At 34.8% G+C, this 15,725-nt stretch overlaps 1 protein-coding gene across 1 annotated transcript in view; it reads left to right on the forward strand.

Moving 5' to 3' along the window:
* The window catches only part of LOC107571409 (tensin-3-like), a 111,635-nt gene that overhangs the window by 12,395 nt on the left and 83,515 nt on the right, over nt 1–15,725 (forward strand). Inside the window, exon 2 of the mRNA XM_016257733.1 lies at nt 11,550–11,588. Coding sequence (XP_016113219.1) covers nt 11,550–11,588 — 39 coding nt within the window. The remainder of the gene's footprint in view (nt 1–11,549; nt 11,589–15,725) is intronic.

Raw genomic sequence — 15,725 nt, forward strand, 5'->3', positions numbered from 1 at the left:
AATGCATTATTTAAGTATCATGTGTGTTACCATGATGGTGTTTTGTGTTTGCATGAATGACTCTATGCACCTTCTATATATTAGTAGATACTTCTGCTTGTGGCGAAGCTACTTGTGATGAGCTTTGATTCTTCATGTGGCTTTCTCTTTTACCACCTGCATTATTATGATGGTTGTCAGTATGTTAAAGGTACAAAACAGATTTTAATAGCAGTGTGTATTGTTGAATTTACTGGTTTACATTCAAATTTTCTTGTTTGTAAATTACAGTTTTATACTGTAAAATTTACAGTTTTTGGCCGTAAATGTGTTTACAGTTTTTCTGTATTTTTTACAAAATTATTCTGGCAACCACAGCTGCCAAAATTATTTTGTAAAAACTACAGATTTTTTTTTACAGTGTAGGCGTTTGCCAAAGAACAGCCATAATTTAGTTTTTCTCGACCATTTTTTAGCCTCTTTGAACTTTAGGACTTCTTTTGTTTGTTGCTGTTGTGTTTTTAAGACTAAGATAAAGGTTTTGCTTTACTCCCCAACGACGAGCATGCTGACTGTTGAGTTCAGTATAGTTCATTTTTTTATTTAATTAAATTTTATTTTTTAAAATAATCTTAGTAGTCTTTACAAATTGAACTGGGGAGACAATTTTGAGTTACAGTATATTTTTATGATATATACATTTTTTATTGCATGATATGAGCCCTTTAAGGGCTAAATATGCCTTAAAGCCAACTTTTTATTTTTTAAAGTTAGTTTTTAAAATAATGAGTCTTTACAGAGTCATAGATTCGATAAATAGTCAGTTTGGGTTGGGAAGAAAGTTTTGAGCGTTTAAAAGTGACAGTATATTTTCATTATATATTCATTTATTTTATCGCAAAACATGAGCCCTTTAAGGGTTAAATGTGCCTTCAAGTCATTTTTACTAGGGATGCACGATATATCGGCCACCATATCGGTATCGGCCCATATCGGCTCATTTTTTCTGTTATCGGTATCGGCCTGATAAGAAAATTTGGCCGATATCTTAAAGCCGATAAATAATGCATTATTTCCTTCAGAGACACTTCAGATGCGCGCTGTTCGTTTGCAGCCTTTTGTGCAATTGTACATTGTAATATTGTGTTTATTTGATGTATATCTGATTTATCTCATATAGAATGCGTTTGGTTAAGTTAAAAGAGCGCTTCAGTTTATATAATAATATATTGATACGTCTCTAAAGTCTCTTAAATGCAAATATTGTACATACTATTAAAGTCTACTTCATTTCAACCTTCTGCATTTCTGGTTTTCATTCGTTCAAGATTAAACTTCACATATTACACAGTTTTAATATCCTTATTTCCTAAAAAGGGGTAATTAAACACTGGTTAAAGTTGCACCGATTACATGAAACACGTCAAGCATATATATATACAACAAACAACCTACTATTTGTAATTCTATGCTCTGATCATTTTATACTTTCAATTATTAGCAAACGATTGTCAAAGACATCTTGTCTCTTTCCTTGGAATGCGGGGGAAAAGTGTCGAGTCCTCCGGTCACTATCAGGTCAGCTCTGGACATTTCCTGGAAAGTCTCCTGCTGGCCAGGGAGCCATAAAATTGTCTCTTTTGTTGATCGGAGTTTAGCTATTTATGCGTCCACTGGTCATGAGGGTATTTCTATCTGCTCTTTGCAAGCCCGTAAAACCATTTTAAGCACTGTTAAAGTACTGTCCTTTTTAGCTTATCTTGAGATATAGCCAAACAGTCCAGGGAATGCTTTCACCTTACTCGCTGGAGCATGAGTTTTACGACTACAGATGCGGGGAAGAAATGAACCTCAACAACCTTCCATGGAATGAGCGAGTTTGATGTGTGTGTCTCCATCATGTAGGTGGGTCTGTTGTGAGACAGATCCTACACCAACGACGAGCATGCTGACTGTTGAGTTCAGTATAGTTCATTTTTTTATTTAATTAAATTTTATTTTTTAAAATAATCTTAGTAGTCTTTACAAATTGAACTGGGGAGACAATTTTGAGTTACAGTATATTTTTATGATATATACATTTTTTATTGCATGATATGAGCCCTTTAAGGGCTAAATATGCCTTAAAGCCAACTTTTTATTTTTTAAAGTTAGTTTTTAAAATAATGAGTCTTTACAGAGTCATAGATTCGATAAATAGTCAGTTTGGGTTGGGAAGAAAGTTTTGAGCATTTGATCATTTTTACATTTTTATTTTTAATTTTATTTGGTAAAGTATTTAAAACAATTGGTCTTTACAAATTCATAGATTCAGTGAATAGTGGAGAGAATGTTTTGAGATTATTTTTAAGTATAAAAAGTATATTTTTTATTATATATGAATTGCTTTTATTGCATAATATGAGACCTAATGGGTTAAATGTGCCTTAAAGTCAACATTATATAAAAAAATAACCCCATTTACTTATCTCTTAATACACATTCCTGGTCGTAATCTGTAAGATTCATCAGTGTGCATTATTCCAAAGGAAAAATGTTTGTCCTCATATTCTTTCATCAAAATGTCATAACATGCTTTGCCTCTAAAATTTCTTTCCTGTTCACTTGATGTCAGAAATTCCTTATTTTTCAGTCCATCCCCTCTAATGGCTCTGTTTTGGTGTTTGATGGCCATTTTTCATGCAGTCAGTCTCTATGGATAAAATCAAGTGGCGTCCTACTTTTTTTTCTTCATGTAATTTGTCTGATTATGGAAGTACAATGAGTTGTGAAAGCAGTTTCATGTTGCCTGCTTTTGTTCTTAACCTAATGCAGATTTAAGGAAATAATCTGCTGTGAAATGGTGTAAAAACTTAGCTCGCTTGATAAGTCTCTAAGTAAAACCCTAATTGCAGTCTTTGAATCAGTTTATGTGCATTGGTATCTGTGCGGTGTAAGAGAGAAATACATCAGTGTCTGTGTTTTCGTCGAGGCACAAAAGGTGAGGATAACTCATCTGGATAACCGTTGACTCCTAAGGTGGAATGACTCGGGACTCCTCCTCACCTGCTTGTAAAGCAGTTTCTCTGGCCAACAACTCATCATATCTTGTGAGTTAAATGCAGATGGCTCTTGCCTGTTTCAACCTGCCGTGTTTCACTGAGAGCAAACACCCAACTCATTCCCTTGAAGGTCAACAATCCCAATTCATGCTGTAGATCATACTGAGATCATGTTTTATGTGTAGTGCAGAATAGGAATTATGTTGCACAATTTTCCTGATAGTGCTGTAACTGGTTTTCAGTGTTTTAGAGCAGGATTGAGTTTCAGTAATTGCCCTTAGTTACACAAGTCTCTCGTGATTGGAGATTAACCTTTTGCTGTGGCTCAGTAGTCCTTGCTTTTTTGAGGAAATGACTGGGCAGTTTTCCATTCCTCTGTGGCATGGCAAAGCTGGTGAATTGTAAACAGACAATACATTATGGCTGAATATTAGCTACTCTGATGGTTGTGCTGTTGCTCTTCTGAAAATTTTAGTGAATGGTGTATGTGTGTAGACTTTAAATGTAACAGGGAATTTAACTCTTTTTACACATTCCTGGTGTTATCATGAACAGTTCCTCAGTCCAAACTAATGGATATTTCCATAGTGAATATTCTTCTAGTTAAACTTAGGTTTAAAAATTACTGTTGGAATTATATGATGATGATGATTACAAAAAAAAAAAACATTATCCAGTAATCATCACCAAAGTTATGGAAATTCATTTAGTCTTGAAAATTTGATCTCGGAAGGCCATCCAAGATGTAGATGAGTTTGTTTCTTCATCGGAACAGATTTGGAGAAATGAGCATTGCATCACTTGCTCACCAATGGATCCTCTGCAGTGAATGGGTGCCGTCAGAATGAGAGTCCAAGCAACTGATAAAAACATCACAATAATCCACACCACTCCAGACCATCAATTAACATCTTGTGAAATGAAAAGCTGCATGTTTGTAAGAAACAAATCCATCATTAAGACATTTGTCTTTGGTTCTATTTAGCTCATTTTCATTTTTGGATGGACCACCTCAAGCCTCCTTGCAAGTATCTCTCTTTCTGTGCTTCTTTGCAAATGCATCATTCAAATGCAAATATTCCACAATCTTGGATACACATGAAAGAGCTTGTTGAAAATGCAGTGAGTTTACCCAAGTGTTTTTGAGTTAAGCATGGTTGAATGTGGTTTCCATCTACCACAACTACAGCTTCATTTTCTAAATCTCATTTCAGAGGAATTTTAAAGGAATAGTTCAGCCAAAATTAGAATTTGCATCATGAACATATTACATTTTGCTCTGTTCCTCACACAAATATATTGAATGGCAAAGTACACTAGAAATACTGCGCTCTTTTTTTGGAGCTCGACAGCCACGGTCACTGCCCTAACATCTTTTGTTTTTCATGGAAGAAAGAAAATACAGGGTTGGAACACAAGGGTGAGTGAATGATGTCAAAATGTTCATATTTGGGTCAACTATCCCTTTAAAGTTGGTTGTGATTGGTCGAGCTCCAGCACACGTGATTTGGGCAGCGGTCTGAAGGCAACGGGTGTCGGTTTAATCTTGTTAACACAAGCATGCGAGGAATGCAATGACACAATTACCGCTCATTATATAATATTCATTTGTACACTCTAGTGTTATCAACACACATCCACTCCCCTTTCTGTCTCTTTCCCTCAAATCGTTTTGTTTCTCTTTCTTTTCCACACAAAGAGCACACTGACTGAGGCTTTGTGTTACTGACATGGCAGCCAAAAAGTTTGGACAGTTTTTTTTGTGCTTTCCCCCTCTCTGCCCCAGAAGCCTCCTGATCCAGCACAGCTGATTAGTCATCCTGAAGACATATGAGGAAAAGTCTGAGATGGCATTAGGACAAGGCAGAAAAAAACAGCTGAAATTCTTGCTGGTGAACTCAACCATGGAAATGATTTAGTTTGATTGGATTTCTAGTTCTAGAATTTTTATCTCTAAGTCACAGTTGATGTGGTTTGAAAATCAAAGTTTAATCTTCAATCTTTTTCTGTTAAATTTACTACCAGTCAAAAGTTTGGAAATACCTTAACATTATTTATTAAGAGTATTTTCAACATTTTATTATACTCATCAAAACATCAGAAATATGAACTTACACTAATGAAAGTATGCTTTTATCCAAAGTCACCTACAAATGAGGATCATAAGCCAACAGAGAGCCAACAATATTCACAGTATACAATGCCAGGTTTATAAGAAGGCTAGATTAGGAAACAAACTAGAGCTGAGAATAAATGCAGAAAAAATTAAATAGTTTGTGAAAAACAGTTGTCTACAAAACTAATTTCAACCATTTAAGCAGAAGCCTTTAGATCAACAGAAGATGAGACTTTTGAAGTTTTTTTTGTCCAAATGTCAAGTTTTGACAGGTAGTGTAGAATGTAATATCAAGTAGGGAACATAAAGGGGTGGATGGATTATTTTATTTTATTTTTAATATTTAATATTTAATATTTATTTTATTTTATTTTATTTATTTTTTTGTGTTTTGTTTTTTGTGTATTGTTTTAAGCACTATTGCAACTGATTTAGTTGATATAAATCTGCATAAAAAGTATTAAATATAAATATACATTAAGAATTAGTGAGTAATGAGAGTTAATGTGAAAAATGTGCCTAATTGCTCTGAAAATAATGTCACAATGCAAAATACCCTTATAGAATAATATAATTTATTATGTGATTCTCTAGGTTTTTATTTAGCATTTAGAGTAAATGTGACCTGGACATGTTCTTGTCAGATTTTCGGGACATTCATCCATCAGCAGATGGTATTTTGTTTCCTTGCAGGTGAATATTGTAGTAACCTGTCATGTCTACAGTATGTTTGTCTTTGCTTTTTAAAGGCTTACTCACCTTTTTGAATGATTGTCAGGGCTATTTTCAGCATTGCGGTTGGCCACCAGTAGACCTGTGGTTATCACCTTTTGTGTGTTCACCTGCACTCCTGCTGTGGTTTGAGAGGCCTGGCATGAACCTTTAGTCAGAGGTTATGCTCGGAGTAGACCGCCTCAGGATGTGTCAGAATGATTTACACAACTCAACCGTGATGTAATACCAGCACCGAACGGCTTCTGTTGCCCACAGAATGAATCCAGCTCTCAGGGTGCTTGTTTTGACACGTGTGAATCAAGGGGTCACGTGTTCATCAGTGACATCCTATGACGTGATGATGTCCCACTAAAGTGTGTGATTGTTTGTTTTTATTGTCACCAAACAATATTAAGCCGTCTTTTGGCCTTCCAAGCAGCTGTTTTCATGCTGTCTTGCATTGAGTTGAGTTCTAGCCGTTCTGAATGTCCTTGTCTAACCTGAGTAACGGGATTAGGGTCAGTGCTTCCATGGCTAAGTAAGTATTTTCTGAGTATAGTGTAAAGAAATAACAGAAAATATAAAGCGTAGTAAATATACTGCTCAGCCCTACTTTGGTTGGCCTTCCAGAATGACCTCTGAAAGAGAAGTCGCCAGGCTCCGTTTCAAACATTCCAGGCATCTTCAGAGGCATGAAGGCATGCTGGGTCGGGCCAGATCTCAGGGCAGACATAAGGTGTTTGTTAGTTATGGATAGCAGGTGGACGGGCTGTCATCAGCAGGTGCCTGCATGCAGAGTTAGGCCAGGTGATGGAATCCAATCTGGAGAAAGACCAGACCCGTGATAGGAGACTTAGAGCAGAGCTCTGAGATGGACTGAGATTAGGGAGAGATTTCCGTTTATCACTGAAGTGTTATGGATTGGTACAGTGGTCATACTGGGTCTGGGTGGAGATAGGGATGTGTATGGTTTGGTTTGCATAAATGTAAAGGACTGAGAACGTTGAGAACTGACTTTTCGTAAATTTCGAGATCTGCCCTGGTGTAAGACAGACCGTTGATGTTAGAAGAACAAGATGGGACATAGCAGCATGGATTATAAATACAGTATACTTAAATGGGTCATATGATGCGATTTCAAGTTTTCCTTTCTCTTTGGAGTGTTACAAGCTGATTGTGCATAGATAAGATCCCTGAAGTTGCAAAGACTAAAGTCTCAAACCCAAAGAGATATTCTTTATAAAAGTTAAGACTGGTCCACGCCCTCCTAAAACGCCTCGTTTAAACACGCCTGTCTACGTCACGATGTCTACGTCACGATGTGGGAAGATTTGCATAACGCTGCCCAAATCTTCACGCAAAGAAAGAAGGCGTAACTTTATTGTTGCTGCCACCGCCGCCGCCATGTTGTGAAGACGCTGTGTGTTTCGTTGCGAAAGCGAAAATACACAAAATAATGTTCTTTTTAGTAAACTTTAAATTTTTATGAAAATACCCAAGATGGCTTGAAGAACACAGATAAACTATGTATTGTCGCAGAGTGTTTATTGTCTTTGTTTCATCATTCAACATTTCTATCTTCTTTTTACTCCGCTAGAGCGAGAGCTGGATGCCTTTATCCATATTAGGGATTTCCTGGAGCATCATAAGTACTATTACGTCTGTGAGAAGTATTTGGAGTTTCGAGGGTGCCATCCAGCTTACAGTATGAATGAAACAGATATTACATGTGTTTATAGCACTCAATAATGATTAATCCATCCTATTTGGGTAAAAATAGGAAAAACAATAATTCTCCCAAAATAAATTTGAAGTAGACATATGATAATCCATGTTTTCCTCTAGTGTACAGGAGTTTTATTTTAAAGCGCAAATAACGACCCGAAATCCATGGTTTGTATTGAACCGTTAGCTAACTGTATTGATGCATCCCTAATGGAAATATTAGCTAATATATATACTGTATATATATATGTATACATTTCTTTATTCAATCTTCAGCTAATTTTCTGTCTTTTTTTATCAAAGTCTTTTTTTAGTCTCAAAATTTATGTAAAATAACATTAAATGATATACTACAATAAATATTATAAAAATACATACGAAATATTAACTAAAATTATAATACATTTGATTTATTTTATGTTTTTTGATATCATAACTTTTTTTTTTGAAACCTCAAAACTTTATCTGTTTGCAGGTTCCCAGATCTTCAGACTGTTTTCTGCTGTTTTAACGTTAAGATATACTGCCTAATATTTTAAAAATAGTGTGTCCATGTTTGTCTAACTTATCCAAAATTGGGATGTCAGCTTGCTTACATTTGTTGTTTCTCTCTTATCAGTCTTCCTGTTTAAAGTGGTTAATTGTTTGTGTTTAGAGTTCGTTTAGATATGCTGAGATCTGTAGTGAGAAAAAAAAACAAGATATTTTCTGTGTTTATGTGCTTTACGGCTCCACATCCACAGCTGGAATAACATATTTTAGCAGGAAGTCAAATCAAACAGCAGCACTAGCCATTCTTAAAGTCTCATGCCCCTTATTAAGAAGAAAACATGCTGTTCACATAGTGGAAGTATGAGACTGATCATCTTACTCATAGTAACCCAGAACTTTTGCATGACAGTTTAGATGTTTTCGAGACTCAATCTGTACTCAATGCTATGCAGTTGCTAGGTTATTTTGGTTGATTTTACGGAATTTCTATGCCATTGCTGGAGTGCTTTCACAAACACCATCAATACATGACATGTTGTGATTTTTAGGTGCAGCACACCTGCTAAATTACAAACTCAGTTAGTTAAGGCTCAGTACCTTTTTAAGGAACACTTTATCAATGACAAGTCAAGGTCATTGATAAACGAGAAACTGACATTGTGAAACCCGATGTGCTCTGTCAGCATCAAGACGAGCAATTAAATGGGCCGAATAAATTTAACACAAATGCCAGATGTTAGAATAGAACACACATATATATTCAGCTGTCAAAACAAATGGTAAGAACTGATGGCTTCCAGACCATGTCAAATTCCTCACTTTCATCTGAATCAAATTTTGCAAAGACACGCTTGAACTCTGGGAATTCATAAATAGTTGTCCTTGGAATGACACAACTGAAATCTGACCCAATGCCTTGACTTTATTTATTTACCACATTTGTGCTCAACCAGTGAGAAATAGACCAGCATTATGTGTGTGGGTTCCAAGTCACAGGCTTAGTGGTAAAATCTCTGTGACACACGGCCTCTTTTGGCCCAGAGTGCACATGCATGCAATACTGTATCCCACAAATGCAATGTGCTTGACTTGACTTTCCATAGAAGTGTGATGAATAATCAGCCATGATTAATATCAGCCATGACATCTCCTTCTTGATTTGAGTCATTGCATTTCTTGAATCATTATATTATAACTACTTTTTTTATTTGTTATTATTATATATATTTTTTACTTTATATGTCATTTTAACCGATAACAGAAAAAATGAGCATTTATCGGCCGATACCGATATGGTGGCCGATATATCGTGCATCCCTAAAATCATCTTTAAACAGCAGCGACTTTCCAATCCTGTTTATGAAATTGTGAAAATGAGGTTATTAATGTAGATTGCCTGTTTCTGCTCTGAATCACTAAGCTGAGATGATGGGTTCGATCTGTCGTGACTGTGTTATGTGTGTACTATTATAGCATTTTTATAGTACTATAGTATAGTGGTATATTTATTTACAGTATATTGATATGAATTTAACTTGTATTTTATTAGGTTTTTTAACTTTATTCGTTTTTATTATTAAATCATGATTAGAAAAATAAAATCATGATTATCTACATTATTTGTTGCATAATGTTATTTGGCTCAGAAAATTATTTTGGATTGTCCAGTAGTTGTTTTAAAAGAAGAAATTGTGCATACCAAAATGGTTTTTGGAAGTGAAAAAGAAAAAGTCATTGTATAATTTACAGTGAAATACCGTAAATTGACACTCCCAGAATTCCCTGCATGACACTTCATATTTTATGTTTTTTTTTGTTGAAATAACATGTTTCTTCTTCGTTTTTTCTTATTAGATGTGTACAGTAGGGTTTAATCTTACATCTAATGTTGTTAAATGAATGTTTATTGCATTATTTCAGTTTCATGTGTGTCACCATGATGGGCTTTAGTGTTTGTGTGAATGACACTCTGTGCACCTTCTATATATAAGTATTGCCCTCCTCAGCTCGTAGAAAAGCTGTGTGTGATGAGCTTTGGTTCATCATGTGACTTTCTCATCACCACCAGTTTTGGTGGTTATCAGTGCATTTCAATGGTTCAAGACAGATATTAACACTTCAATATATTGGTTTATTAACATTACATCAGTTAATGAAATTCTGTATTTTATTGTGAATTTAAGTTAAATCTGTAAAACCTAAAATGTTGCTACCATATTTTTTTTACGGTGAAGTTCTGGCAACCACAGCTGCCGGTATTTTACCGTAAATGTTTTTTTACAGTGTACAAATTAATTGAAACTAAATAGAAGCTAGATGGCTAAACCAACAAAATATATATTTTATTCAAAATATGAATAAATACTAAAATATTATATAATAATACTAAAATAACACTGGGATGGAGTTGTATGTAAACAGTACATTTCTGGTGTTTTGTGTGAAAGTGATCAGGTTTACCAATGTTTTGTGGACATGTTTGAAATTTGATTTCTGATATGTTCCTTATTGTGCACAATTCATCTGTGCATGTTTTCCATTTAATCTTACATCTAATGTTGTTAAATGAATGTTTATTGCATTATTTCAGTTTCATGTGTGTCACCATGATGGGCTTTAGTGTTTGTGTGAATGACACTCTGTGCACCTTCTATATATAAGTATTGCCCTCCTCAGCTCGTAGAAAAGCTGTGTGTGATGAGCTTTGGTTCATCATGTGACTTTCTCATCACCACCAGTTTTGGTGGTTATCAGTGCATTTCAATGGTTCAAGACAGATATTAACACTTCAATATATTGGTTTATTAACATTACATCAGTTAATGAAATACAGTATTTTATTGTGAATTTAAGTTAAGTCTGAAAATGTTAAAATGTTCCTACCATATTTTTTACGGTGAAGTTCTGGCAACCACAGCTGCCGGTATTTTACCGTAAATGTTTTTTTACAGTGTACAAATTAATTGAAACTAAATAGAAGCTAGATGGCTAAACCAAAACAATATATATTTTATTCAAAAAATGAATAAATACTAAAATATGATATAATAATACTAAAATAACACTGGGATGGAGTTGTATGTAAACAGTACATTTCTGGTGTTTTGTGTGAAAGTGATCAGGTTTACCAATGTTTTGTGGACATGTTTGAAATTTGATTTCTGATATGTTCCTTATTGTGCACAATTCATCTGTGCATGTTTTCCAGATGAAAGCAAAATGTCTTAGTAACCTTTTATCAAAATGTAATACGCTGCACTGGCTCTGAAACAGCTTTCTATCTCATGAATCCTTCTTCAGTCCCTCTCTTCTGAACACCTGGCTCCGATTGGATAAAATCAAGTCCCGTCCCGCTTTTTTTTTCTGGTTGAAAATCCCATTTCACTTGAAAAAAGTCATATCACAGTGGTCAAATGTGTTGACTTGAAAGTCACAGAATCAGGCCTGAAATGTATGTTTTTTTGTTTTTCTATGTTTTGCAGGTATCATCCTCCTGCGTTCCTGTTGCCAACTATGAACTGGTAAGAACGTCTGTGGTTGTTTTGATCATTTGTTTTTGTTTTCGTTTCATAAAACAGCCATCACTCAGAATCTGAACTGTTAATCAGATTGATGATAAAGAGATGTTTGCCAATTTTGGAGACCAGAACGTATCATCCCACAACCATTAATATTTATAAGAAGGAAATAAAAGCTTGGGGTCTTCGGTTCAGATCTCTCCCAAGACCTAAATAAGCCAGGGGGAATAACAAAGCATAAGCGATAGCATAGTGAACAAACATTCCTTTTTTGGTTTGAATTGTGTTTTTGGACTCCAAAAGATCTCTTTCCTCCTCCTTCTCCTCCTTCTCCTCCTCCTCCTCCTCATGTACGCTTGCTCGTGCAAGGCAAGCCAGAATCCATCATTGCTCTACCCGTGTTACTAAAAAGTCTCTTGTTTAATATCGTGTCCTCAAAATGGAACACATATTTTTTGTTGTTTTTCGAGGGAAAGTTTGGCTTTCATCAGTTGGACGTGGTTTGGTTGGAAGCTGGAGGACAGAAACATAAACTGACTTTTTAGACATGGGAAAAAACATGCCACAGGACGGCAAAGATACAAGGGATGAATCTGTTAATGTGTTTGCATTCACCTTTCTATTTTATTTTTTTATTAAATTAAATTAAATTAAATTAAATTAAATTAAATTAAATTAAATTAAATTTGTTTTGCAGGTATCATCCTCCTGCGTTCCTGTTGCCAACTATGAACTGGTAAGAACGTCTGTGGTTGTTTTGATGACCCGTTTTTGATCATTTCCTAGAACCGTCATCACACGGAATCTGCACTGTTAATCAGATTGATGATAAAGAGATGTTTGCCAATTTTGGAGACCAGAACGTATCATCCCACAACCATTAATATTTATAAGAAGGAAATAAAAGCTTGGGGTCTTCGGTTCAGATCTCTCCCAAGACCTAAATAAGCCAGGGGGAATAACAAAGCATAAGCGATAGCATAGTGAACAAACATTCCTTTTTTGGTTTGAATTGTGTTTTTGGACTCCAAAAGACCTCTTTCCTCCTCCTTCTCCTCCTCCTCCTCCTCATGTACGCTTGCTCGTGCAAGGCAAGCCAGAATCCATCATTGCTCTACCCGTGTTACTAAAAAGTCTCTTGTTTAATATCGTGTCCTCAAAATGGAGCACATATTTTTTGTTGTTTTTCGAGGGAAAGTTTGGCTTTCATCAGTTGGACGTGGTTTGGTTGGAAGCTGGAGGACAGAAACATAAACTGACTTTTTAGACATGGGAAAAAACATGCCACAGGACGGCAAAGATACAAGGGATGAATCTGTTAATGTGTTTGCATTCACCTTTCTATTTTATTTTTAAATTAAATTAAATGTATTTATTTTATTTATTTATTTATTTATTTATTTAACCCTCAGATATTATATAAGATATTATTTAAAAAAAACAAGGAGGTTTCAAGCTGATTTTCAGCTACATTTATTGAATCATCACCGCCGAGAATGTGATTGTGTGGACAACATAATTATATTGAACATCCTTTAAAGTTGCATATACTTTCTTCTTTTAATTTAATATAATAATCTATTATTATTTTTTTAAATATTATATTTAATCTTAAAATATATTATATTATATATGATATTAATCTCTAATTTTGTAGGGTTAGTTATTAAAATTCTATTATTAATAAAATTAACAAATGTAAAGCAAAATAATTAAATATGATTCAAATAATATTAATATTTTAATGATAATCTAATATAAGTATTGGTTTCAGTTGAATGTGATCAATTAAATCTAAAACTATTAAAAATGTTTTTGGTTATTGAAGAAATAATATTAAATATAAGTATTAGATGAAAAAAAAAATGTTGCCTTGGTAACTAACTGAAATATGTTAAACTAAACTTTTTTTACATTTATTTATTGGTTTATTTAGGTAGGGACAGTACAAAAATCATGATTCCAGCCAAAAGAAGCTGAAAAATACACACGCGCACTGCCTTCAGCAAGGACAAAGTTGCTGAACTCACTGTTTACAATGACGCAGCTCACTGAAGCCGAACACAACCCTGTTTAATGGCTTTTCTGTGAATTCAGGAGTGTTTCTGTGAATGGCCTGAATCTTGTAGACCTGCTTTCTCCTCGCTCCATGTTTGGTAAATTCTCCTCTGCTAAACTGGTTGGCTGGCTGGAGGTTAGACCTGTGATGTGACACCCAATAACAAGGATCAAATGCCAGTGTGAATTTACAATTGTGGATGAAAAGGTTCACCGTAGGTGATGATATGATCTTAAAAACATAAAGGAACTTTTTTTTGCATTGTGACATTGTTTTCATTGCAATTAAACATATCTACTGCCAAAATTATAACAATACAAAATTATAATTGTAATATTTTATTTTAAATAAAATTATTATATTTTATTATATATTTATAATATATATTTGTTGTACTACATTTATGATAATTACATTTTAAAGATCATTTTATAAATTACTATTACAGTATGTTACTCTATTACAGTAATGAGTATTTTGCAGAAAATATGCTGGATTGTAATTAAAATAATTTCAGCTGTGTTTATATGAATACGGCTAGATTTAATGATGAAATAATGGGTTACATTTTACCCCAAAATCAAATGAAAGAAAAAAATGTTTCATGTTTCCTTGACAAATAAAATGTTTACTACTAAAATTATAACAAGTAATTTAACTAATTTATTTATTATATTTGTATTAATTTTTAAGCGAAAGTATAACATTATATTTTAATAATTGTATAAAAATTTAATATAATTATTGTAAAATTTGTTATTTTTAAACATTTCATTACAGTTACTATTACAGTACATGTTACTGTATTACAGTAATGTGAATTCTGCAGGAAATGAGCTGAATTGTTATTAAAATAATGTGGAAAAATATCTTAATTGTATTTTTTTTTCATTAGGTTTTGGGTGAAATGTGACCACACTAATGTATGTTTTTAACTTTACGTTCCCTATCCAAGGTGATCTGCTATGTTGTACTTTTTTAAATGACACAAGTAGATGGCCAGACACATACACTGCGTGGGCATTATCTCAATAATATGTTCTCTACATCACTGCTTATTTTTTGAAGACAGGCTTCAGACTTTCTCTCTCTCAGAGCTGTCTACCATCCTCTAGAGCCATCTGGCCTGCGTCTGTTTCACCACAATGTGATATTGGCCATAATTGGCCATGAGAGGGTGAAGTGCATGCCGGGCCTCGGATGACATTAAGCAGACCAGTGTTACTCTGGTCTTTCCAGGTCTTTCTGTGTTTACACTCTGTGCCCAGGCCCCTTAGGGCTCTCTGCTTCACATCCTCTCTCGTTTTCTCAGCACATACGATGCATTATGCAATATGTGAAATGTAGGAGTCTGTTTTGAGGGGCTTTGTGACATCCTTCCCCTGTTGTGAGTGTTAATCCAGGGTCATAGGTTTGCTTTGGGATGTCTCTGTTCACAGGTTCTCACAGCTCGGAATTCTTTAGCTGAATACCATCTTCGGAATTCTTTCCGTAGAATTCTCCTGGGATGGAAGGCAGGCACGGACCCTCCATTAGAGTAATGTAAACACAGAGTGCCACTGAAATGCACAATGTCTCATCTGTTTACATTTTTCCAACTGTATTGTGCTGAAAAGTTGCAGGTGGCCATTAAAGCATGAGAGAAAGGCTGTCGCTGATGTCAGGTTAGGTGCGTGTTAGCCGCCGCATCCCCTGAGTCAGATACGCTGGAGACCTGGCCAACTTTCCACCCTAGTTGTCGATGTTCATATGAAGAGCTTTTTTTATTTATCAAAGTTTGTTGTTGTTTCAACCATGCCTGGACATTAACCAAACACTCATCATACTGACATCATACTGTAATTGGCTCTGAGGTGCTGGAGACGGGAATGAAACAACATGTCCTTTTTAGGTGCTCCGTGTGCCGCGCTTTGACAGATATCTTCAGATATACAAGCTGAACAGTTGCCTTTCCACAGTGGAACCAAAACAAAGAGTTATGAGATCATCCCAAATGATGAGGGGTTGCAAGTGAATCTGTGTTTTTTTTTTTTGATGACCTATGCAAGCCCTCAAACCCCTAAAAAATGAGCAGTCAACCA

This window comes from Sinocyclocheilus grahami, unplaced genomic scaffold (genome assembly GCF_001515645.1).
Source record: "Sinocyclocheilus grahami isolate Dianchi unplaced genomic scaffold, SAMN03320097.WGS_v1.1 scaffold1591.1, whole genome shotgun sequence".
NCBI lineage: Eukaryota > Metazoa > Chordata > Actinopteri > Cypriniformes > Cyprinidae > Sinocyclocheilus > Sinocyclocheilus grahami.